General features: G+C 36.1%; 2 protein-coding genes across 2 annotated transcripts in view; one reads left to right on the top strand and one right to left on the bottom strand.

Moving 5' to 3' along the window:
- Positions 1–22,144, bottom strand: part of LOC120637609 (UPF0605 protein CG18335-like) — a 29,451-nt gene extending 7,307 nt beyond the window's left edge. The window contains exons 1-6 of the mRNA XM_039909490.1: positions 21,949–22,144; positions 16,791–16,929; positions 15,010–15,106; positions 3,283–3,458; positions 1,369–1,531; positions 87–225 (exon numbers count right to left, since the gene is read on the bottom strand). Coding sequence (XP_039765424.1) covers positions 87–225; positions 1,369–1,531; positions 3,283–3,458; positions 15,010–15,106; positions 16,791–16,929; positions 21,949–21,995 — 761 coding nt within the window. The 5' untranslated portion in view covers positions 21,996–22,144. The remainder of the gene's footprint in view (positions 1–86; positions 226–1,368; positions 1,532–3,282; positions 3,459–15,009; positions 15,107–16,790; positions 16,930–21,948) is intronic.
- Positions 22,145–22,618: 474 nt separating this feature from the next.
- LOC120637607 (nuclear transcription factor Y subunit gamma-like) overlaps positions 22,619–27,949 on the top strand; it is an 81,114-nt gene continuing 75,783 nt past the window's right edge. Inside the window, exon 1 of the mRNA XM_039909488.1 lies at positions 22,619–23,022. The gene's annotated coding sequence lies outside the window, so the exon portion shown is untranslated. The remainder of the gene's footprint in view (positions 23,023–27,949) is intronic.

Here is a 27,949-nt window from a genome sequence, read left to right as displayed (position 1 = left end):
TTAGATCTCAAATACGCACGTTAATTCATATTCATTAATTTACTAAAATATTGTAGAATTAATTGTTAAATTCCTGCTTCACTTACTTGACTACATTCACAGGAGCCCATTCTGTGCTCTGCCGCCGTCTGTAGTTAGACGAGAAGTCGCATAGAGCTGAGTTGGTGAGTTTCTTCGACGATTCGCCAAACCGTTGGAAACCGTAAGGAACATGACCAGAAAAACCTGGGAATAGTAGTGAAAAATAATTAATTTAAGAATCAATTCACATTAATAGTGTACCTAAACAAGTGTTAAGTTTAGTATGAAAGGTTATCAAAAAGGAAATTTGCAAGGAAGTTATTCGTCCCTAGGGAATACTAAAATTCTACACGAATGACGAAGTCCTAGGAACGAACTTTGCAATAGCTTAGCTAATAGCAAGCATATTATCTTTTAATTAAACAACTTACGGACTGACTGCGAAGGATTGAACCCCCAAATTTGACTTCGTACAAAGGAATTGTGAATTTTACCGTACGACATTTAATAATTTATATTTAGCGAAAACAATATACAGAAAAATAATAAAATCGTTAATGCCATACATCAATACCGTTGCCATAGAAACACTCAAAATGAGTACCTACTAAAATTACATATTCATTAGATAATAATTGATAAAACTAAAGAGGTTTCGTAATTTTCAACTTTGAGCCTGGGCTGGGCCTCCTATCGAATAGCAGAGTAGACTTATAAATGACTATAACCGGAATCGATACCTTATCATATTTAAAGGGGCACCAGTATTATTATACATACCTATTATTAATACTTAATATCCGAAGTCTTGCTTGCTTCAGTAACACCGGGAGCATTCGTTGCGCAAGCGTTTGTCACGCAAGCAAAATTATATTTGTTCCAAATGGACGTAAAACCGAATTCCTAAAGCAGTACTCGCAAAAGAGTTCTACGACGCACAGAAATGGACAACTCCATTTTTTTTTAACTTCGAGTCGGTCCTGAGAAAATCTAAGCAAAATCAACCTAAAATGTTATCCACCCACTAAGAAAGCTGATGGTATTAAGATTTAAAGTTTAAACCAATGTATTTATGGATAATAATTATACCTGTATTGTCTATAAATAATCGTTCCAATGAACAGTAATGAACCTAAATAATTTTTATTTTTTTGCGTAAGTAGATGTTTGTTAATACAGACGTAAATAGATATATCCTCTTATTAATTTAAAAAACAATCCTGTGTGTGATTTAGGTTCATTACGGTTCGTTCCAATGAACAGTAATGAACCTAAATAAATATTTTTTTGCTTAAGTAGATGTTTGTGAATACGGAGTAAATAGATATATCCTCTTATTGGTCCTACCTTTCTTAATAAACTTGTCGGGGTGACTATTCTCCATAAAGTAAGGGCTGGTAGAGTGATTGGCCGGGGACAGTTTCGGCTCGTCCATCGGCACATCTCGTAATATTCCGGCGCATTCTGGCCTTACCACCACTAGAGGCAGTTTGAATTCCGCTGTTGCAGACTAAATAGGCAGAAGAAAGGTAAAATTGCTAACAATATATAATCCTATGGGTATCCTTATTTATAAGGCTCTATTTTATTTATGCAACTCTATCTCGCTTAAACTTCTTCTCACTCATGTTCATCTCCATTTGACATCTCATTTCAAAGCATTATTAAAATTTCTTCGCCATTCGCTTCGGTCATCAAGCTATAGCATCTTGCTCTCTTATTTTCTCCTTTCTTACTATACTTGTTAAAAAAAATAATAATAAATATTTATTAATAATAATAATAAATATTTATTAACCACAATACGAATAAATTACAACATACTACAAGAGGAAAGAGAAAAAGAAAAAAAATTTAGGCGTATGTTGCTTCGTTGTGGTCAACGGGTCACCTACTCAGCTCTGTGCCGCAGCAACATGGCAGTAAATGCCAAGGAATACTACAACGCTGATTTTCAGTAGGTACCAAAAATGTCATCATCTATAGGCTATTGTCCGATATAATCACACGCTGGCTGAGGACGCTGCTGCCCGTTCCCCATTACATTTCTTAAGTCGCCTCATACGAAACGCGCGTGAAGAGGAGGGGTGGTGACAACTGTATTCTGATCTCGTCACCACCCGCCATTTTAGGTAATCAAATTCATTTATTTCAAGTAGGCCTACTTTATAAGCACTTTTGAAACGTCAAGTATGTATGTTTGTAGTGACTCTACCACCGGTTCAGAAAGCAGATTCTACCGAGAAGAGCCGGCAAGAAATTCAGTAGTTGCTCTTTTCCAACATCAACATTTACAATCATTTTTCTATCTTGCAGGAGATGAGGAATTCATCAAATGTATAGTAACCTCGCTGTCCTAGATGCGTTTTTACACATTTTTTAAATGCATTGGTAGGTCAAGAATTTCCTTAGGAATCATGTTGTAAAAGCGTATACTCAACCCCACAAAGGAGTTCTGCACCTTTCGCAGACGATATGCAGATATCACTAATTTATGTCTGTTTCTGGTAAGTCGATTGTTAATTTCAGCGTTTTGTTTATAAAGAGTAATATTATGTCTCACAAAGACTATATTATTATAGATATATTGCGAGGCTACTGTAAGCATACCTATTTGTTTAAATTTTTCACGAAGCGATTCGTGTGATCCAAGTTTATATATTGATCGTACGGCTCTTTTCTGTAGTATAAATATACTTTCAATATCAGCAGCTTTTCCCCACAGCAAGATCCCATAGGACATAATACTGTGAAAGTATGCGAAATAAACAAACCTTATAAACTTGTTTCAAAATCGGTAAGCTGTCTAATTTTCCTGATTGCATATTATAATTAATAGTTCATCATTTTTTTATGCATTCGGGTAACGTTACGTATTTAAACCGTCAAACGTCGGCACCGCAGCCGGGCTACTGTGCCTAGAGTATCGGGCCTCTAAGGTGTAATAAAAATAGAGATTTAACATAAATCAACGAGTTGGCATGTATTTGCTGAGCTCTAGATCCGATATACGGTGTTACGTTAGGCTGCCCGGACACAGTCAACATTATTGACCATTTTGTTTTAACCAATACTTCAACTCCGCACACAGGCATTTTAATGTCAATATGCAGAATATTGTCAAGAATATTGGAGTGTGCGCCTCAAACGAAATATGTCCATCACTTTGAAATGACATATCATCTCTTTCTTGCATCTTGCTTCTGTACCAACCCAGTTCTTTTTACCTTCTCTGGCCTCACAACAATTTAATTGACTTACGAATCTATCAACAAGTTTCCAGGGTTGTCCTTTCCCAGCCTGTAAGTCAACCACCCGTTCCAACTGGTTGCGTGCGGCACGTTGGTTTAGTTGGGACTTTTGGAACTCTGATAAGGCTTCCGTCGCTCCCACTGTGAACCGCTGGCCAAAGTGTGCGTTCAGCCGAGGCAAGAAACCTATCGTAAACAATTAAATCTACTTACTGTACACGCAAAAAATAGATAAACCTTGAACCAATTAATTTATTTCGCTAGGTTTAATTATTTCCATCACTTGTAATAAGCTTTTTTTTTTAAATTCACATAATGTTAAGATATGAAGAATCCTGGGAAAGAGCTGGGCACCTATGTCTACTAAACGAGTACTCATTAGAGCTGTGTGCATACGCATTAGCGTATCTACCTCTAAATCAATCGTTAAAAAAGCGTAACAAAACGCGGACAAAGTCACGGAATAAACATAAAATCCGTCTCCTGTTCGCTCGATCGTTTTAAAACGCCAGAAAAAACATTTCGCTTTAACTAGACTAACAGATAGAAATAAGAGATTGAGGTTCCGATTCCGGATTCTGGACAGAACGGAAAAGACGATAAAATTCATTGCGTTACCTTTCGAGGCCCTAGGATCTAATCAACTCGTGTAATCTTTTTCGCATTAATCTTGATTTTATAAAAGTTCATAATCTTATGTACGTTGGCCCTAATATTCGGAAACATTGTATTGGAAGCTATCATTGTATTGGAAGTTAAAATACGTGTCAGACTGAGCACAATGCCTTCTTCTATTTGTGTCACTCGATAACCAGGCGTAAGTGGAACGGATAGGACTAGTACCGTTTTGTTTTAGCTCCAAGATATGCCACTGTTCACGTCCGATTTGCAGTTACGTGGTTTTATGACTATTCTTATTAAGGGACGTCATAACTGTAAATTATTACTAGAACGTAGGTACATAACTTTCGATCCCCGGCACGCGACGGCTCTAACTTTGCAGAGTTATGAGCGTTTTTAATTTATGCAATTAAATATCACTTGCATAACGGAAAACATCGTGAGGTAACCTGCACTCCTGAAAATTCTCCATATAATGTTCTCAAAGGCGTGTTTAAGTAGTCTGCCAGCGTGTGGACTATGTCCTTCTCAGTCTGCAAGGTAAATAACAGGTAGATAGCAGTGGCGTGCACGGTGCACAGGGTTTTCGACCAGGGTATGTATAAAGCAGGTACATAGCATAAAATGAAAAATTCCCCTCCAATACGAGTTATATAAAATAATTTGGGTATGCAGTGCTTTTGTACATGTATGTAGTGCACCTCACTGGTAGATAGGTATACGTTTTCTTTCTCATCATCATTATCAATCTATTACCTACTACATGGCACGGATCTTTTCCCAGAATGAGTAGGGTTTTGGCCGTAGACTGCCATGCTGGCCCAGTGCGAAATGGTAGACTTCTCACGCCTTTGAGAACATTATATGGAGAACGTACGGATGTTTTCTCTCATCCGTCCGGGACTTAAACTACTTTAAGAAAATTGTTAAAAATGAATCACGGAAAAAGATTTCCAAGCATACGAGACTCTTCACAAAGATAACTAGATTATAGACAAAAAAACCTGTTAGGGTGTTGCTGTTATAAGCCGTAAATACTAATCAGTTTCTACGCAACATTGCGTCGTACCGTTACGTTAAATCGCTTGGCGGCACGTCTTTGTTGGTGAAGTGGGAACTAACCGCAGCCGAAGCCGCCCACCAGACCAGACCAGACCAGAAATTATAAACTCCCAATATGCCCCTGCCGAGAATCGAGCACGTTAACTCTCTCTAACAGGACCACAGCGCCCACGACAGAGCGAGGGAGGTAAACAGACATGCTTTTATATAATACTTATTACATTCAAATTATGTTATAGCAGCCTAGTGATCGTAAGTCTACATATATATTTTATGTATTCATGCAAAAGTCCTTGCATATGACACTTACACATCCACATAACAAAGGAAATCCAATTGTATGTCAGATGAGGCTTCTGCTTATGTTGCAAATTACCTAACGCAATACACAACGTGTTAAGCAAAACCTTCATTTGTAGGGTGCGAAAAGAATGGATAAGATAATAAATGAATATTACCTAAGGGGCAAGTAGCGCCAGACGCCAGTGACAGAAAAGATGAGAATTAATAGACGAGCATGAGTCATGTTACCAGAAGAAAGTTAAATATGTTTCTGAAAGGGCAAAGAAGTAGACCAAGAAAGGAATGGATGGATGGTGGATGGTGTAAAAGAGGATATGCTCATAAAAAGAGTAAATAAGCAGATGATAATTGATAGAAGATTGCATGTGGTATAACGACAAGAAGAAGAAAAACTACATTCATTTAATGAGGTTTTGAAAGCTCGTGTTCAAAAATGTCAGAAATGTCGTGTGAAATAAGCTAATAAAATTGCTCTTACTCGCCATGTGAGTGTAATAAATTCAAACGGTAGGTATAATACGCACTTTATACAAAGTTATCCCATGGTCGTTATGACCATAAAAATTAAACGTGTGAACAATTTTTAGTGGTGCATAACGGAGGGCTTTTTTCCAAATCTTAAGATGGTCAGAAGTCAAGATTACCTACCTATACAAGAGCAAAACTCGTTGTGGAATGCATGTACACAAACCTAAAATCAGGATTTATATACTGTTTCCACACTTTTAATAATGAAAAAAATTAATTTTAAGTTTGTGTCTGTCCAACTGTCCAGGGTGTATCTCTATTGTAGTTTGACTGTTGAAAATGTCTCAGTTGATATTTGGTATATTTCAGTTGCCGCTTTAACAATAAATACTAAAAATCAGAATAAATAGGTATTTAAATTGGCTCCCACACCGCAGATATGATTTCTTAGTCGTTTCTGTAGATAAATATGCGAAACCGTGCGTGCGTGGCAAAATTAATTTATAATTTTAAACTTCTGTGAAAATTAAAAAGAAAATTATTTCTTTACTTCTATAATAGATCCTAAAATAACCTACCCTAAACTTATCTAAAAAGTTCATAGCCTCTCATTTGTTTGTTGCATTTGGTCCGCGGATAGATAAGCCGCACTGTAGGCATGGATATTTAATAAAGTGAAACATTATATGAACATTATAAAGGTATTTTTAGATAGTCTAGTAAAAAATGTACCAATAAGATTGTATTGTACCTGGTGATTATTCTGCAAGATTCCAGATCTTGCAGAATAATCACCAGGCTAATCGTCTATGTTATCTTTTTTTTGTGACTATCCTTACTTATTATTTTATATACAACGTGTAAATGAAAACCGAAATAATACTTCACATGCTTTATAGCTACATTATGTACTGTCTCTGAGACTTTTCTGTGAAAGCGAAAACCTAATAGTTTTTGAGTAAACCACTGCCATAAATAATACTGAAAGAAACCAGATACAGCCCTAACATCAACATGCAAAATTACTTAAATCACTTAAATAGGTACGCGTCGCGTAGCATAGGTACTGTGCACGTGTCGGTCTTTTGTCTTCAATAGGGTTGTCATAAGTAAACACTAAGAATGTTTTCAATTAGTTTGTAAGGAAAAATAAATATGCTTCTTTTGATTTAATATTTTAACAGGGTGATGGCCTACGAAATATACTTATGTATCCCTCAATATTATTTCGTAATTCTGTTATCACTTTCTGTGATCATTTTTCCGTACACTCTCTCCTTGTCAAGTGCACTTCTCATTCTAACTGTTTAAACGTTTCCCAGTCAATTCGTGACGTCGACCAATACTATGAGTATACCAGAAAATCAGCGCTGCAGTAGTCAAATACTACAATACAGCATCATGCTGTGGTAGCAGCCTTTTCAGCTTTTAGATAAGACATATATTTTGTAATAAATATTGCCTAAATTTGTAATATGTATTTAATTATTGGAAATGTAGAACTACAAGAGTTGCGAGAAATAAGAGATTTGGGAGTTACTATTGAGAGTAAACTTACTTTCAAATCTCACATAAACAACATTGTCAAAAAAGCCGCCCAATTACTCGGCTTCATTAAACTTCATTAAACAAAAACAAATACAAAAATGGTTCTGTTTAATCCCTTGTAAGAAGCTGTCTCGAGTTTTCAAGTGTAATCTGGAATCCTTTATATAACATCCATTCTCAGCGTATTGAGAGTATACAACGCGCCTTTACTAGACATCTTGCATTCCGTGCAACTGGTATATCACATAGACAGACTTACAGCCATAGACTGGCAGAGTTTAAAATGTTATCTCTAAGCGACAGACGTAAAGTACTTGACATGTGTTTTTTGTATAAAAAAATACACAATAAAATAAAGTGCAGTAATTTACTTGAACGGATCTATCTTTCTGTCCCAAGTAGACATCCCCGTTATTGTACAACTCCAACACGAAAAACCTTTCATATACGAGTACCAATGTCAAAGTCAAAGTCAAAAATATCTTTATTCAAGTAGGCCCAAAGGTGGCACTTTTGATGCGTACATAAGAATTACACGGTAGTGAGATGATGGCGATAAGCACATTCGTAAACGTAAACGTAAACTTAAAACTAAAGCTACGAGGGTTCCAAACGCGTAAAAACTGGTCTAAGAAGAAGCCCACAACAACTTAGCCGGGTGTTTTTTTTTTTTTTGCTATCGCCATCTCACAATGTCATTTTAAATTATTAGAAGAGCAACCTGGTTAGAGCAATAATTTACACCCAAGCTTTTTTATCGTTTACGTAGTCCTTTATACTATAATAGGACTTTTCTATAAGCTTACGTTTAATACAAACTTTGAACTTTTTAAGACACATCTCCAAGATGTCAATTGGTAGTTTATTGTAGAATTGTATGCAATTTCCTTTAAACGAATTATGAATTTTATGTAACCTAGTATATTGCACTGTAAGTTTATTCTTACTTCTAATGTTAAAATTATTGCAGTCACATTTTTTCTTAAATTTAGAAATGTTTTTATGAACGTACATTAAATTTTCAAATATGTACTCACTATACACTGTCATTATTTTAAAATCTTTAAATTTATCTCTCAATGACTCTCTCGGACCCATTTTGTAGATAGAATGAACAGCCCTCTTCTGCAGCACGAAAATAGTGCTAATATAAGCAGCATCACCCCAAAGTAAAATTCCATATGACATAATGCTGTGAAAGTAACTAAAATATACCAGTCTAGCAGTTTCTACGTCGGTCATATGGCGTATCTTCTTTACTGCATAGGCAGCAGAACTAAGCCTGTTCGATAAATTATTAACATGAGGGCCCCATTGAAGTTTAGAATCTAACGTTATTCCTAGAAAAACTGTCGTATACCTTTCGCTAGGACGCATCTTGGAAAACAAGCTCCGATAGCCCGCATATGTGCTGAATACAACGTAATATCACGATTATTACCTGGCATCGACATATTTCATAACTCTTACCCCTTATTTAAAAAAAAGCTTATCGCTTACCTATCGGTGAGCCCTCCCTTAAGATAGATATTACATACAGAACACCTATTCCTTCATATCTTTATGATTATTTTTATTTTTGCTGTGTTTACCTACATGTCATTATTATTTTTATTATTAATTTTTGTGAACGTCATGGTCACTTGTTATAGATGTACATATAAGGGAATGTGTTAAATATTGTACAAGTTTATTACTGTATATGGTAAATATGTATATTGTTAGTGTCCTTAATAAATAAATATAGTGTAGAATTTTAAAGTAACAAGTTTTTCTAGTTTACTTATGAGTGGAAGCTGAAAAAATACATTGTAATATCCTCCTGAGATGGCCTATTAAAATATGGGTGACTAATACAAAAAAACATACTCTGGGTGGCGAATTTCTGATGTCATTACTGGATAGTAAAAGCGGTGGTGAAGTAGGACTTCGGCTTCACTTCCGGGGGCACAGTTTAAATCGCAGCAAGCACCTCTAACTTTTCTAAGTTGTGCTTCAACCGTTAAGGAAAACATTGTGAGGAAATCTGTATGCATGAGAGTTTTCCATGATATTCTCAAAAAGCGCCTGAAGTCCGCCAATCCGCACTGGGCCAGCGTGGTAGAATACGGCCGACCCCCTTCTCATTATAGTGTATAGTTTTAAAGTAATTAGTACCTAATTAGTTTTTTTTTAGTTTACTTACGTGTGGAAGCTGAATAAAGATTACTAATATTATTATTATTATTATATTATATTATCAACCTCAGATGGGTCATTACAATATGGAATCAGGGTGACGAATTTTCTGATGTCATTACTGGACTATGTTTTCGGTAATTTCAACCGTGCCCATATAAGAGCACCGAGAATGATTCAGGTTTGTACAGCCTTACGAAACTTTGCCACATGTCTGCCCAATTACTGATACAATTGATGCAGTTATTATATTTAACTAGCTTCTACCCGCGACTTTGCCTGCGTGGACTTCAGAATTGGGTCTAAAGCTTCGCACGTTAACAATCTTTAATCTTCCAGCGGGAAATATTTGAGAGATCGGTATATATATAGTACATGTCCTTTTCCATAGCATAGGTGACATGCATACCAAATTTCAAAACTGTCTGCCCGCGGCTTAGCTCGTAAACAATTTTAATTTTCCCTCAGGAACTTATTAAGGAATCAAGATAAAAGGTAGCCTATGTTCTATTCCATATCGAAGGCTACATGCGTGCTAAATTTGATCCAAATCCGTTAAGCCGTTTTTGCGTGATTGAGTAACAAACATCCACACTTTCACATTTATAATATTAGTAATATTAAGGATGTGGTGTTCCGTACCTCCTAAGCATCGATCCATATAGTTAGTGGCATTTGGGGTCAATGACCGCAAGACCCTTCAAATTGCGAAAGGAGACCTGTGCCCTGTATTGGGCCGGTATTGGATTGATATGATGATGACGATGATGGTACAGAGTACAGATCCCTGTAAGGGCACGAATAAAACCCGTATTTGACCGCTCGTTCTGTAAACATAGAACGCAACCAGTGCGAGATGCATCAACAAGTCATAAGACTCATTTTTAACTAAAGGTATAAGATTTTTTTTAGATTTTGATTTGACGTAATAAGCTCAGGAAACTGTGCATTCTTGTTGACCGGTCCGATGTCATGAGTCAGTTAGAGTAAAGTTTCGGGAGAGCGTATTCCATATGTGTAGGGCTTTCTTCTACTCAATTCATAGGAGTAGATAATTTTTTTTTATTCCACTACAAGTTATACCTTGACTGCAATCTCAGCAGCAGGGCTAGGACAGGCAGAAGCAGGCCTATATATTTTTTTTATGTAAAAATGTGTGTTTGACGGCAAAGTGGCGCAGTGGGAAGCGACCCCGCTTTCTGAGTCCAAGTTCGTGGATTCATTCATTTATTATTTATTTATTTATTTTTGTACCTACTTATTCTCTTTTAGATTATTCCATGTGATAAACGACTAAGTCACCGGGAGGTATCTTTGCATCGTTCGAGTCCATGTAGGAGTAATGTGTATCGAAAATGCACCCGTATTTACATCAAAATACCCACCAACTCAATGTCATGAAAATTGGTTATTCATCAAATATAATTTTAACTGTTCCTCGAAAACTATATATGAATTAATTAATACTTATTAGGGTATCTGTAAAATCCTAATCAATTTAATAAAATATAAGGCAAATTATGAATTTATACTTATCAAAAGGTTGGATATTTACCCACTTTATAAAATTACTGTATTTTCGTTTCATGCATTATATTTTCTGCATAAACTTTTTACTTTTAAAATATGTTTCTCTAACACGAACATTTTCTACTAGTTTTCAACATTGGTTCTGCGTATTGCCAAATTAGCATCACTATCAAGCTTGCGGTAAGAAATACACCTTAAATAAACACTGATTCATAAGCTTGCACCGTATCTTGTCTAGATTGGACTTTACAGGGTTCCCTCATGACGTTTGTAAACATGGCCGTTCAGTAGGCTTAGTAAGAGATTTGCCCGCTGGCAATCGAAAAGTCGTTTTCAAGTTTTAAACTATTGTTAACAAGTACGCAATAGGCACCCGACGGACGTGACGTAGTTGGCACATGATTATTACAAGATACTGTTTTATTTTTTTTTAATTATTTGATTGATATTCCAATAATTGGTTATTTATGTAATCATGAATTATTACACTAACTAATCAAATAGCTATCTAAATATTAAATGTTGATTTGATATGTTGATGAAAATACTATAAATAGTGTAGTAGAATAAATAAGCGGACATAATACGTGTGAGATTGAACCAGGGTGTTACTCTGCCCGAAGTTATATTTGTTTTATTTTGCGGAAATCCTAGTGCTGCGTAATACTATGTATCGTCACAGTAAAACGGACTTAATGTCTCTTAAAATAAGTAAGACTGTAGAAATATCGACATATTACGAAATATTATCGTAGTCAAACGAGTACACCGTTTGACTATTTTTAAGAAAATGTTAGTTTAAAATCTTATTCACGTATTCACTAATGATTATACAAGGCGATCGCTAAATAAGTAACTCCTAAGCTAAGAAGATTCCCAGGCATACATCAACCGTTCACCAACACCTAGTAACAAGTTATCACCTAAGAGTTGGTAAAACGGTTTTTTTCTGTAGACGTCGCCTAAATCATCAGGCATTCGATTTAGGACTGGCATTTGAAAACTGGCATTCATTGCACTCGTTTTAGAGTCGCTAATTATACACTTCTGATTTTTGTTTTACATTCGTTCTGTCCAAAGCCAGAGTTTAAAAAATGTAGGCAAGCAATTAAGATCCGCACATGCAGAGGTGATAGCCTAGTGGGTAAGGCTTCGGCATTCCTTTCGTGCAGACCGAGTTCAAGCCCCGGCACCACTGACTTCTCGGAGTTAGGTGCGTTTTTAAATTTAGCGGTTTAAATATCTGTTAAATCAGAAGCGTATTTAGTTCTTGAGACTTTAATAAATTTTACAAGGTTCAACGTCCGTTATTACAAAGCGATTTTTCGATTTTTTTGACCTGACATATTGGCGTTTTACAGCCGATCACAACCCAGAGATTTACTAAGATTGACATTACACCACAGATTCTTTATTTTCAAATCACTTCCTATTTGATCTGACCACAGACATTAGGCACACGAGCAATATCACTCTCTTTAATCATTAAAGGTATCCCTCCGAGATCCCTCGTCCTATAAGTGTTCAATGTCTATTAATCCTTGTGTTTAGTCAGTATGTTAAATTCTTAGTTAATACACTAGTCTATTACATACAGTACATTTTATGTATAACAACACATTTTTTTTTCTGTAATTAAAAAAAATATATATATATAAATAAATATATATATTGTAATGTTTGATATTAACAGTTACTAAAACTCAACCCTGCTATTGTTTTGCGAACTAAAATAGTCTCAAGACAATTCCATCATCCTCCTTTATGTTTTCTTCAAGCTACTCACCTGTCATTGGCGAAGTAAACTGTGCCGTGCAGGCATGACAAAAAGCCATTAACTCAAAGAAGAAGAAGAAGAATCATTAAAGGAAAACAACGTAAGGAAACCTGCATGTCTGAATGTTCTCAATAGCGTTCTGAAAGCGTGTGAAGTCTACCAATACGCACTTGGCCAGCGTGGTAAACTACGGCCTAAACACTTCTCATTCTGAGAGGAAACCCGTGCCCTGTAGTGGACCGGTAATGAGTTGGTGATGATGAATAAAGAGCCATTTTACTCCGATGTTAAGTATTTATACATTAAAACGACGACGTCTCGATTGCATTTTTTTTTTTGCTTTTTCGGAAGGACACTTGCCGATAACCACCTGAGGGGTTGCTACGGCGTCACCGGGGGAGTGGGGCGAGCGCGAAAGCTCGCCATGAGAAGAGCCCCAGGGCTCGACGACATCGGGGGGGAGAGTGGGAGACGTCGACCCGAGGGTGCCTCCTGCGAGGACTCAGACCTCGGCTCGGTTCGACGTTAATCTGACTGTTGGTGGACTTTTGGACTAATCATTGTTTAGTCCGATCGCCCCCGTGACCGTCGTAAGGATCCACGTCCAGGTGACGTCAGAAATCGGGGGACAGCGTCTCGATTGCGAGCGAACAAAACTTGTACTAAGGCTACACAGTATGGCTACGGATAGCACGGAGAACATTTGCTTAAAATGTTTACCGAAGACCGTTAACATGCATTTTTTGGATTATTTAGGCAATATTTATTATTTATACTTACTTACATGGTGACCGACTTTCCGCATTAGGACAGAGGCATTATTTTTTATGCAACGGTCTTTCGGTCAGCGGCCATTTGGTAGGTAAATTTGAATATTCCTTATTGGTAATGAACTTTAAAAAATTCTCACAACTGGAAATTTTTTGTGTGATGATCATGAATGTTTTTCAGTGTCTGAGTGTTTGTATGTTATAAGTATTTATATACATTATTCATAAAAATATTCATCAGTTGTCTTAGTAACCATAACACACACAAGCTACGCTTACTTTGGGGCTAGATGGCGATGTGTGTATTGTCGTAGTTTATTTATTTATTTATTTATTAACTTTCAATGAGCGACTCATATAATCTAACTTTTCTATGATTCTTGTTGTAGGTATTTCGTGTTGGTATTGTGTTTGCATTATCATATTTTTCGTATGGATTTTAGGTTATTAAAAAAAACGAATTTATATATTTGATACATGATAGTTAGATATATTCCCTCGCGGACTTTTTTGTAGGTAATAATGTGTACTTAGGCATTTAGTACATTTTTTTTTAATGTAATATCATTAATACTTTTCACTGCGAACGCCGAATAAATAACTTTATAGGCAAAAATTTGCTACTTTGGGTTACATTATTGTTGATTTTATAATAAAAACTATAACAAAAAAAGATTTTTTCAAATCGGTACAGTCGTCTTTGAGTAATCGGGTAAAAAAAAGACTTCGACGAATTGAGAAAAGCATTAACAACAGGTGAACCGAATGCTCAATATATAAAGAGTAAATAAAAAGAATACATTTAGTAATACCATAAATGCAACGTGGTTATAGATCTAACGTAATAAAGTGCGTATTGCGTGGGTAAGATTTACCCACTTTGCATATTGCGGCACATACCTATGAAACAAAACGTCTTCTTTGATTTCCATTACACCATACCTACTATTGTTATAGTTTTACGTTTTTATTGTGTCATGTGTTTTGGCCATTGGCTTTAAAATGCTCACTATTTTTTTGTTTGCATCACTAGTAAGATTGATTTTTTAGTTGAATTGCGTAGATTTCAGTAGTCGGTACTCGACATCGTACCGGAACGCTAAATCGCTAAGCGGCACTTTTTTTTTTATTCCACTACAAGTTAGCCTTTGACTGCAATCTCACCTGCTGGTAGGTCAGTGATGATGCAGTCTAAGATGGTAACGGGCTAATAGGTTTCTACGCGTCATCGTACCGGAACGCTAAATCGCTTAGCGGCACGTCTTTGTCGGTAGGGTGGTAACTAGCCCCAACAGACCAGACTAAAGAAAATTCGGAAATTTTAAATTCCCAAATTTCCCCTGTCGGGAATCGAACCAGGGACCCCCACATAAATCCACAGTTCTCACCGCTGCTGTCGTCTTTGTCGGTATCTGGTCAAGGTGGAAACAGCCCACCAGACAAACACGACTTGTAAAGCAATCTACTTTATAGCATTTACCTTCATATCCCGGTATCATGGGATGCTTGTACACTGGATCGCCGTTGCGAAACCTCGCGTTCACCACGTCGATGTCAGTTCGCGGCGGACGGAATATCTGATAAGGATTATAAGTATTTCTATGATAAACATCTCAATTGCATCTACACATGCCAGGTATTTCGAAAGTGTTACTCGAAAACTAGGTAAGTGTATCCGTTATAAAGTTTATTTTGCGTTTTTATAGTGTCTTAATCGATTTTTTAGTGGAGCGAAAGTGATTGGTAACGCTTAGAAAATGGCGATACTTAGTCAAAATCATCTAGGAACAGTTCAGATAAATTTGCATAGCGTTCTTTGAAACATTTATATTAGGTACTTTGAATTAAGAACATATATAATCCCAGTCATTATTGAATGTAGTGCGTTGTAGTCAAAAACAGTAAAAACGACCCGTACACGTCTCACTTTAGACCCGCGGAGTGTTGCTAGCTCACAAACATTTTCCCATTTCGTGGAAAACGTTTAAATTTAAGATTAAAATTATTGAATGGCTTATGCTTCGTCAGTTTTATTCAGTAGACGAATATCTAAATCTAAAGGTTTAAATAATTGTATTTATATTTTTGTTTACTTTATATTATTTAATTTGAAGTTGACACTGTTATTTAATCGCACAGTTTTGTTACCTTAATTTTCTGACATTTTGTATAAAATGGAAAAATAATTTTATAATTAAGGTGTTGATATAATTTGCATGCCATAGAATGGCAGATTGTAGCACGGAACTTGTTATGTTTTATTATAAGATCAAATTTGAGATTTGAATTTGAATTTCAAACATTAGAGCTAAAATAATTACTGTCAACTGCTAAATGGTATGAAGTGACGACCCGTTAAGTCGAAAACACTACAAAGTGGAGTGGTTTTTGATGCTTCAATATTAGTCGTGTGTACGTTTTCTGTATGTTCTTAATTCTGTGATTAGCTTTATTAAATGTCATTAACACATAGTATTACAAACATTTACAAAACCCCCGACTTTAAATACAGTGTAGGTACTTTATTCTACTAGTCAAGCCCTTTCATTTGACAACCACATTAAGGGAATTGTTAAAAAAATATATTTTTGCAATTTCGTGTTGGCGGCCAACTCGCATTCAAATTTGTCATATCAAGACCTTTCATTTCATACCAGTATAGAGGGAGTTTTGAGAAAAGATTTAATCCGCCATTATGTGGCGCCGGCCATCTTGCTCATCTCTGTGTTATAACATTGAAATGATTTTGATTTAGTTATTTTTTTCAAAAGGTGAGTTGGTCGCGAGTGGTCTCAGCTATGATTGATGTAGCAGTATTATTAGAGCGGTAAAATAATAGAATCATAATATCAATTATTAACCCACTACCGGACACCACAATGAGACGGGTGTAGGCCGTAAATTCAAATTCAAAATTTCCTTATTCATGTAGGCCTATCGCAGACACTTATGAAGCGTTCATACATATAATTTACATAATTGTAAGGGGATGGTGATAACTTCGTTCGGGGACTTAAACCTAAAGCTACGAGGGATCCAAACGCGGCCTGGCCTAAAGCCCAAGAGCCCACAACAAACTTAGCCGGGTAATTTTTTTTTTGTTATCACCATCTCACAGTTAATTTATATTAAGCTATGAAGTTAGAGCAATTTACACCCAAGCTTTTTTACCGTTTAAGTAATCCTTAGCATTATAATAGGACCGTAGTCCACCACGCTGGCCCTGTGCGGATTTGTGGGCTCTACAAAATAATTGATTACCTGAAAATCATCAGCAGTTCTATCAGAGAGCACTAGCCTTTCGGAATGGCTGACGCTGGGGTCCAGAAGGATCTTGTGAGTGGTTGAGCCATACGTGTCGCCGATACGGTACTTGTATTCCGGACAGTGGCCCGTGTAACTATAAAGTACGAACATCATTAATAACCCATTTCCCGCACACTACGTGAACGGGTCTCCTCACAGAATTAGAAGGGTTCGGGCCGTAGTCCACCGCGCTGGCTAATTGCAGAGTTGTAGACTTCACACGCCTTTGAGAACATTATTGAGAACTCTCAGGTATGCAGGTTTCCTCGCGATGTTTTCCTTCACTGATACAACGCACATAACTGCGAATAGTTATGAGGTGCCTGCCGAAAATTGAACGAAGTTAACTCAAAAGGACGGTTGAAATTTCAACAATTCAAGCAAAAACAAATTTTTAGTAGCACTCACCAGCCAGCTAGCTTATAAGTTATGGTGGAACAAAGAGACATACATACAAACATACATAACTCTAAAAATATTTCCCTCTTTTTATAAGAGGCTATTTTGACAGAAACTAAATTATAATTAGAAAAAGAGAAAACCTCCATCATATGAGATAACCTTTGCACCTAGTTTTATAGTGTGCAATTAAGAAGTAAAAACACCGATTTTGGTCACGGTGTGGTGGTGAATCTCCAGAGAGATTTTTCAACAACGTGAGAGATATTATAGTGCTCAAATGTGTACGCAAACACATGTGCACTCTCTATTCCCTCACTCGTATAGTCCGAAGGGAACGGCAGCTCCAACCCGACCAGAAAGAGATCAGGTGCAGGACCGACAGCTTAACTTTATCTCCGAACACCGGGGTGAATCACCGCCAAATTTCAATCTCTTGATAGAAAAGCCCTATACTTTGGCCGGTTTTTACAGGAATCAAGATCAGTAGCTAACCAGATACCGTTAAGATGTGTATATAGTGCAATCCATACTATACTACACATTAACTCTACTCTCTACTAATATTATAAATGCGAAAGTGTGTTTGTTTGTTTCCTTCACGCCCTAATTAAAAAAACCAATCAACTCGATTTTTGGTAAGTTGAATCGACATGGTAACATAGGCTACTTTTTATCACAGGACAACAAGTTTTCCCCACGGGATTTGTAAAAATCCGTAATAAAAGCATACCAAGAACGTGGGCAACAACTAGCATAAATCATCATCATCATCATCATTTCAACCAATTGACGTCCACTGCTGGACATAGGTCTTTTGTAGGGAGTTCCACAATACACGGTCCTGGGCCGCTAGCCTCCAGCGGCTCCAAGCGACTCGCCTGATGTCATCCGTCCACCTTGTTGGGGGCCGACCTACGCTGCGTTTACCGATGCGGGGTCGCCATTCCAGCACCTTAAGACCCCAACGTCCATCGGTTCTCCGAGCTATGTGCCCTGCCCATTGCCACTTCAGTTTCGCGACTAGCTGAGTCGACATCGGTAATTCTAATTCTTCGACGGATCTCCTCATTTTTGATTTGATCACGTATAGATCTCCTAGTATAGCTCTCTCCATCGCCCGCTAAGCATAAATAATACAAGCATGAAAATATAATAACTAATTTTTAATTTTTTTGTCCATCTTATTGACTATCCAATTAACTCTACCCGATATTGGTTAATATCTGTGGCTAACGAGATGAAGCAATCAAAAAGTGAAAACGTCACGAAGTCCGGCCATGGACACTTCAACATAAAGGATATTTATTTTTTGACCCGCGCGACACTGTGACTTTATCATAAATCACATTCGATATACTCTTATTTATTGCTTTGTTATGAACTTATGGTGCGAATTGGGAATTGTTGCACAACCCTAATAAGTTTATCGTACATCGCCACAAATACATCACAAGTTAAATCTTTTTCAGCACTGAAAATTCGATTACCTAACGCCAGTAACACGCGACAAAACACTTCGTGGTTTGGGTCTGGTCACGGTAAAACATAAAAAGTAGTGTCATATGTCACTCTCCGTCCTTTCAACTAACTATTTGCTAAAAATCAAGTAGATTGGTTTCTTAATAAGGGCCTAACAAACAAACAGACATACTTTCGCATTTATAATAACAGTATGTATTTGATATCCTTTTATATGTATTTCTTATACTCTTTTTCTATACTTTGGTATTTACGAATTGTATACAACGTGTAAATGACAACCGAAATAACACTTTACAGGCTTTAGAGGTACATTATGTACCGTCTCTGAGACTTATCTGTGAAACCGAAAACCTAATAGTTTTTAGGTAAACCACTGCCATAGTTTTTACTTATAGAAATAAGTGCAGCATCACATGCAAAATTAAAATCATGTGACTCCAGTAACTTTATTAGGTACGCGTCTTGTACCGTAGGTACTATGCGCGTGTCTGTCTTTTATCTTCAAAAGGGTTGTCGTAAGTAAACACTTAGAATGTTTTGAATTGTTTGTATGGAAAAAATATATGCTACTTTCGATTAATGTTTTTACAGAGCGATTCCTTATAAAGTATACTTATCCATCCTTCAATATTATTTCGTTATTCTCAATATTCTTTGTTAAACGTTGTATAGTAGCGTTCGAAGCGGAGACTTCAAAGCTACTTGCGTTTCCTGAAGTTACCGCAACTTTCGAGGCGATGTGCGATAAACTTCAAGGATTAATCACAAATTATTCTTTATTGTGTTGACATGTCAGAGATTGTTATGTAAGTTATGTAACACATCAAGGGGACATCAAGGCTCGGGTGCATGTTGCCTTGGTCCTTAAGCCTTCCTTTATGGTATTAATTAATGGACCGAGCAGATGGTTCACCTGATGGTAAGTGGAAAACTATCAGCTTTTAACAGATCTGCTTGGTCAGGCAATTATTATGTTACAAACAACAGCGACTTCCTGTGATTTATTTCATGTGGTCTGCCCACCTGGCAAACAAAACATCGGATCGACCAACGCTGCGTTTGCTCGGTCGTTATATCAGCAACTTGGGACCCTAGCGCCCATCGGTTCTACGAGCTAAGTGCCCGACCCATTGCCACTTCAGTTTCACGATTCGTTGGTAACTCTGCGTATGGTCTGGTTTATGGATCTCTTCACTTCTTATGTGATCCAATTTCATTCTAGCAGCTTGGGACGGCCCCTCGGTTCTCTGAGCTAAGTATATGTGCACGGCTAGCGTGGGCAGGAGGATCTCTCCTGGGAACTGATAAAATAGTATCTTCTCCCACCACTTTATCAACTCTCAGAGCATAGGCGCACAAATGGATACAATATCCAAATATGTGTATTAACTAGGGGATTACTTCTTCCATTCCATGTTCCCGTGCTTTAGCAGGTGGACACGTTAATTATATCCCCTGTCAGGGGATATAATCGGGGGATATAATTTTTGTCTCCTGCCCGTGCTAGCCCTGCTGGTTCGCGACTCGTTTAGCTATGTCCGTAACTCTGGCTCTTCTATACTCCGAGCATAGCTCTCTCTCCATTGCTACAATTAGTGTTGCCCAAATTCAGTCTTGGTCTTGCAGTCTTGGTCTTGTTCTTGCGTTTTTGCAAGACCAAGACCAAGAACAAGACCGCGTATTTTTAGCAAGACCAAGACCAAGACTGACCGTGCAAGACTTGAGCAAGAACAAGACATAGCCTGCAAGACTCTTGCGTCTTGCAGCTAGGACTTAGCGCTATTTCACGGAGTAGTTAGGTGTAACAGTTCGGTGTATAGGTAGGTAGGTACGCTTAGGAATTCTATGAGACGCAAAAAACTATATCAAAGAATATGAAAAACTGGACCTATGCGCATTACGACTAATACCATAAACATAGCGAATAAAAAAATATCTATTAAAATCAAACTGAGTGCATGCATAGTTATGTTTTAACCATCGGCACTTTGATAATGCGGCATCAAAGGTTTTGTACTTACTTCTCAAAGAAATTTGCCGCTTTTCGGAAGTACATGGTTATGATACACGCGCCGGCGGCTTCTTTTGAAATCTAAAACAATCGTTGCCGCCGCGCCGAAATCATAACATTTGACACTATTCATGCAAAATAATTTCGAATTTTAAGAGTACCTACAGGTGTTCCAAAGAATAAATAAGTTTCAGATTGGTGATTTTAGATTGGTGGAGGACGCATGAGACAGAGTATCCGATTTTATCGAAAATGGCCCGTGATTTTCTCTCAATACCTGCAACTTCAGTACCTGCTGAGAGGTTATTTTCTAAAGCATCATTAGTAATTAGAAAACATAGAAATAGGTTAAGTGATGAGTCAGCCAGATGGTTACTTTGTATTAATGCTTGGTCAAAAGAATTGATATAAAGTATCATAACCTAATGATAAAGCTGTTGATTTGTGTTGTATTTTATTTTTTATTCAAATAAATGATAAATCGTAAAACTCTTTTATTAAATTTCTTATAAGTTGAGGGTTCAATCTCTTTCTAGACAGATAAGTATTGTTCTTCAAAATACAGTCAAGTTATTGTAATTAATTTGTTTTTTTACATGTTTTAGCAAATGTAAGCTTATAAATCATAAATGTTTATTAAGAAACAGTTACTTCCATGGAAAACGACATATAGGTCAGTTGATTTTTCGAATTTCTTATCAAATCTTCAGTTATTTATTAATCTGCTTGATCTTTACTATGGCTCACAATGTTCCAATTCTAATACGTTTTTCTAAGATTTAAAGTAAACTTTAATAAATAGTAATAGACTAATAGGTAATTGCAAGACTTGCAAGACTCTTGCTGCAAGACCAAGACCAAGACCAAGACTGGGAGCGCAAGACCAAGACCAAGACCAAGACCAGGTGTATTGGCGCAAGACCAAGACCAAGACTGGCTAAGTCTCGTCTTGTTCTTGCATTTGGGCAACACTAGCTACAATAAGTATAAATATACTAGCTGTTGCTCACAACCTTCGTCCTCGTTTATTTTTTAAATCCCGTGGGAACCGTTTGTTATCCTAGGATAAAAAGTAGCCTATCTTACACTCCGTCCATTCTACTAACACAATGCCAAAACTCAAGTCGATTGACTGCTTAGTTAGAGCGTGACGGATAGCGAAATAAACAAACACACATTTATAATAATAGTAAGGATATATTATTTCGGATTACTAACCCGGGTATATAATGAGGTTGCGCGATGCTGACCAAGTCCAACGCCATGTTTTAAGTGACTACGCCGAATTTGTAGATTTAATGAATGAGAATTAACTCATAATTTCTTAAAATAAATCAAAAATAAATAGAAATTCTACGTCATTAGCACGTTTTTAGATTTGAACCCACTTTGAACCATAGTGTTTTTGACCTACTTTCGGTTACCAAGCTTGTTGACATTGTCTTAATGTTAAGTCATAGTTTTGTCAACAGAGATGTCACTGCATCTATATTTTTCTACTATGAAACTTTTGCAATCAAAGTAGGTACCTAACCGGCTAACTTTGTGTTTGTATCCTCAATAAAAGGTTGCAATGGCCACCTACTCTAGCTTCCTAGGTACGTTGTTATGACTGCAATAAGCAGTTAAATAAAAAAAAAATAATAATAATGCAATGAATGAATAACTTAAAAAGGCATTAAAAATAAATAAAACAAATTGAACCTTAGTCCACTGACATAAGATTTGTAAAGAAAGAAATGTAAAGACGTTGCTATCAAAGCAGGCTCTACCATGGCGTGTGCTCATACTTAGCTTCGAACGGATTCATTTCACTCATTCAAGCAATCACGGCTTGCCTTCGTTCGCCCTTCAGGTCGTTTCGTTCAACCCGCCATATTGGTTTGAACCTCGGAACGAGACAGTCGTGTCGATGGCGCGTACAAAGTGACAGGCAGTTAACGATGAATCAAAACTTTCAGAACACTCGAGTTATGTGCTTTAATTTCACTAAAAGTTTATTTATTGTGTAGTGCGGATACAAACAAGTTTTTATAAGCTACATTTCAACTTGCAAGTAATATCTGAGCCGACCGGGACTTCGGTGGGTTGAAATGCAAGCATTCCTCGGCGTATGTTGAACTTTACGTTTTTTTTTTCGGTGGCGCTTTTCAATACGTTTCGAGTATTTTAAAGCTTCGAACGTTTATGTACTGTTTATTGGTTAAAATATTATCTCACGTAGTTACTTTGTTATGGTGTTGAGTGACTTCTAAGTTAGTTCCATTGAAGCTGATTACCGATACATTCAAGGTAAGTCGTAGAAAACATTATTTTTTTGTTATATTATTTTAAATACATATAAGTATGAATAAAGATTTTTTTTATTTTGCTTTAGAAATAAATAGTAGTGTAGTTATAGTCTCGTATAAAGCCTATAGCTTCAAAAAAAAACCTTATATCTACCTATGATTTATATAAATCGAAGCCCTAAGATTTTATGTACCTGCTGACATCACCAATCTAGGTGATTATAAATGGTGCTTATACCTATTGTTTACCAAACTTCTGCAATTATTGCGCGTGTTTGGATGCCGTCCTTTGCGAAGTAGATATACCTAAGTAAGGAACCAGTTACTAAAATGCTGGTGGCATTTCAGTAACGTATCATCATTACCATCATATCGATCCATTAACGGCCCACTACAGGGAACGGGTCTCCTCCCACAATGAGAAGGGTTTAGGCCGAACTTCCACACACCTTTGAGAACATTATGGAGAACTCTCAGGCGTGCAGGTTTCCTCACTATGTTTTCAGTCACCGTTGAGGCAAGTGATATTTTAATTGCTCAAGACGCACAATAACTTAATTTAGTAGCATCAGTCCAAAATGATATCCCCCGATTATATACCCTGATAAGGGATGTAAGTAACGTGAAGGTACACCTGCTAAAGTACTGGAACATGGAATAAGAGCAGTTATAACCCCTACAATATATTATTTGGATATTATTTCGACTTGTTTTGCAATGCTCTGAGAGTTTATAAAGCTGTGGGAGTAGATACATTTATATCCTTTCGCCGTAATTGTCTCCTGCCCATGCTAGCCGTGCTGAGCTATCACCGCTTCAAACATATTATGCATCTAATACTGATATCACATAGGTATAATGATATCTAATCACTGCATCAATTTAAAAAGAAACAAATGAAAATTAGTTTTCATTTAACGGAGATATGGAGTATCGTCGCGGGAATAAAATCACATCGAATGATAATCATGTAAAAGTTTAAAAAGTTGTATGGAAAAAGTTATTTTCAAACAAAAACTTAGTGAATCCTCCCTTCCCTAATATAATAAATGTGAATGTAAGTTTGTTTGTTATGCTTTCACGCGAAAACTACTGAACCGATCTTCATGAAACTTGTTATACATATTCTTGGAGGTATTAGAAATAATATACCTAGTATACTTTTCATTGAAACAAAATAAAATAACGTAAGATAAAAAAAAAATTGTGAAAATTAATATATAAAAATCTCATATAGGTGTAGACTATGTAGCAGTACGCTGCCTCTCAAAGCGCGGGCGGAGCCGCAGGGCACATCTAGTATAATTATAAATCATAAATAAACAATAAAAATTCATGTAAGTAGATAATTTATTACTGAACGGCGAAAGCTGGGCAATAGGTAGGCAGTACGCACCAATTATGTACCTAATTTCCGATTAACACTATTAATAAGTACGCTAATACCCTTTGTTTAACGGTTGAAGTGATATCACTATCAGGATATTAATCAGCAAATATAAATTTATTTAATTAATTAATGAATAAAACATTTTTATTAATAAATCAGGCGGGTTTTTACATATTATTGTATTCATTTTATTTAATCTACATTTGTTTCGAACCGTCCATTATTCCGCTTACGTACAGTAAATTAAATCTATTTCTAATCTATTTATCTACCTAAATATTAGGGGCACCATCAGACTTTGGTATGAATTAGAGATAACTCTCGGTTAAAAGTACTTATCTTCGGAATCAAAAGTTAATCTTATCCAAAACCTTCATATGGCAGATGGAATTAAATAGTGTTTCCCTCTAGACAAGGATAGCACTACTAAATTCAATCTGTCATCCTAAGATTTCGGATTAGATTATTTGTTAACTTCGGGCTTAAAACCAATGATTTAATATGTTACTATGGTCGTAAAACACTATTCGCTGATTTGCAATAAAAAATGGTTCAAAACTAAATTTCGTCATCAAAATTGTAATGTATTTATTATGTTCATTGATACGACTAGCAATGAAAATAAATTAATGTTATATTTATACAAAAACAAACATAATACATAATTAATTTTCTTACGCTTACTTAAGATATTAAATATAGACAATTTAATATAAAAATTACTTATTATAGTTTTAACCTAAAAATTATTGACTACCAGCACGATGTTATGAAATTGGTATTATCCAACCCATACCATAGAGTCGGAGAGCACGTCAAGTCGTCTTCGCCGGTGACCCTAACATGTGATAATCGTTAAAGCCTACCAACCTGTATAGAGAAGCGTGGTGGGTCTACGCACTAAAACCTTCTCGTGCAGTGGTACATTAATAGGCTGATAATGGTGATATCGATATAATAACGTTACACTAATGAAATACCTAAATAAATATATTCCAGAAATATCTTGAGACTAAGGTATAAGCGGGTACCTACATATCTTATCTCGGGCATGCCTTACCGCGGATTATCAGCAGAAGCATGCTTAGTAAAACAATGTTTTCCCACTATCATTGTGAGATAAAAGTGACGGTTGTGACTATTCACATTTAATTTGATGCAGGTTTCCACAATAATTACTTGTAGTTAGTAGACAACTAGATAGTGAATACACAAATGGTATTTTAATCTTCGACTACATTTAACTAGATCATCAAAAGTAATTTATACCTAAGTACTTAAATCAAAAGTTAGTCCTAAATTCGAAGCATGGACTGATCATGACATGACTGATCTTTTTTTTAATTTTATCAAAGTAATTTCTTCTTGTTTATTTAAATTTCAGAGTATACATACACAGTTTACTTTTAATATATCATAAAAACACCAGGTCACAATATGCGGTGTTATCCTTGTAATACAGAACGTGAGTCAAAGCATACGGGTTCTTTACGCTGTCATATTGTTGATAAAATTATCGCCACAGTACGCCAACACTTCAAGGTCATCGTGTACCTAGTAACTACAAGAGAAATTCTACTAAATTTGTACCAATAAATAATTCAAAAGAACGTGCCGCAACATGTTACAAAGGAAGTTTACGATTGAAGAAATGTACCTACCCAAGAAAAAGAATACCTAAAAAGAAATCAACGGGTCATTTTGTAAATAAAAAATAACGTTTTGAAATATAAACAGGTGAACTCTTGCATTGCGATCATTATATTTCCAACGGTCAACCAATTAACATAATGTCACGCTTTAACAATCGTCTATATTCTCAAAAGCATGAAGAACGAAAAACTTACGGAATCATTCGCGTGATGAATATCGGTTCACGGCCAGTATGGGACGGTGTTAACCGGTTCGGAAGAGTCGGTTCGCGATTCGAAAAAAGAAGGCCCGTGGCCGTTGAAATTCGAGGTCGTAACCCAATTGGGGACCAGTCACAGGTACACTTTCTCCGATGCGTGACGCGGCCCAGACTTGGACGTTTCACTTAGACTACAGGTGTTCTGATGATGAGCGTGCGAGATTGAATGCTTCATAAACACATGTACAACAAATTTCACAAGTATACGTGAATGAATCCTCGATCAATTACTCGAAAGTTTCATCCGAATACAATAGTTCTTGCTAGATAATGAAGCCTGCATTACAGATTTCTGTGTTCAGAAAATAAAACAAAAGCATTACTCAGTTCCTGCTATACGAGTTTTATTCAATTAATGCTATTGATGACATGTATTGCGGTCAAAATGATAGTTAGCGGACGCAGACATCGATAATTAAGTCTTCAAAGACTACGTAATTAGTTGTTTGAGGTTCAACATACGGTTTCGAATTTCAAAGTATTCAAAGTGTATTTTAAAATAGTATCCACAAGCTTAAACCTTAAATTACGCAAAGTCGTTGGAAGTGATAGCAAAATACTGTACCGCTCAATTAATTACAAAACATTTTTATGCATTTTTAGAATGCATATAAAAATTTGAAAATTTGCTATTTTCTCAAAGAGTTGGTAAACACTAACAGTAAAAATTATAAAATTAATAAAACAATTTTGTATCATATCAGGATAGTGTTCAGACCACTTGCGGCGGTTATTAGTAAACTTATTCACACATCTAAAATAATGTTTTGTAACTGTTTACAGCATTGACTTTTGGCTGTCTCATTAAAAAATATTGCAGTCGAGTAAACCCTGTCAGTGTCATCGAAAATATTCCGAAAAAGTGCATTTTATTTTGGCCATTGTATTATAAAACTCCGAACAACTTTACATTAGCTTAGCATTAAAGCTAAAAACTTATTCGCTTATTTGAGTCGACTGTTATGAAGGTGACAGCAAAATTACTTCATTATTTTAAACAAAAAACTGGAGAGAATACCTTGACAACAATAACAGTTACGTCAATTACCGATCATTCATTGACATTTGCACATGTGTATACATATTTGTATACTGTAATGAAGTACCCGTAATTCTGTACAGAATTCCATTCCATGAGTCAAGTCTATTAGCATTTAGATTTTGCATGTAAATGGACGACCATGTTATTTTTCATGCGCGAAGTGCTCTATTATATTTTACATGAATAATAAAATTTTACGCCGTGATCAGCGGGAGATTTAGAAAGCGTTATTTTCTAATTTTTTAACACGATTATGCGATCAAACGTATTTATTACTGAGATACGAGCCAATTTATCATTCCGTGGTTGTTAATCAAATTACTACTCAAATCTACTGCTAACTAAGTAAACTAAATGAGTTTATTTACTATAATTAGATAATTTTGGTAAATTCGTAATTCATAATGATATTATTATTTCTTATGACTCGGTATTACTTCACAAAAACATAGCTGTTAATTACATGGACACCCTTATATAAAACTTTGAAAATTGGTTCATGAATTATGATACTTTTTTTTAAATACCTACTAGGATAGTGCCTACAAGGTTTTGTTTTTAAATAAGTGTTATCTTTCAAAAAA

This window comes from Pararge aegeria, chromosome 4 (genome assembly GCF_905163445.1).
Source record: "Pararge aegeria chromosome 4, ilParAegt1.1, whole genome shotgun sequence".
NCBI classification, from domain to species: Eukaryota; Metazoa; Arthropoda; class Insecta; order Lepidoptera; family Nymphalidae; genus Pararge; species Pararge aegeria.
Note: the sequence above shows the minus strand (reverse complement) of the source record. Positions and strands in the feature narration are given on the sequence as shown.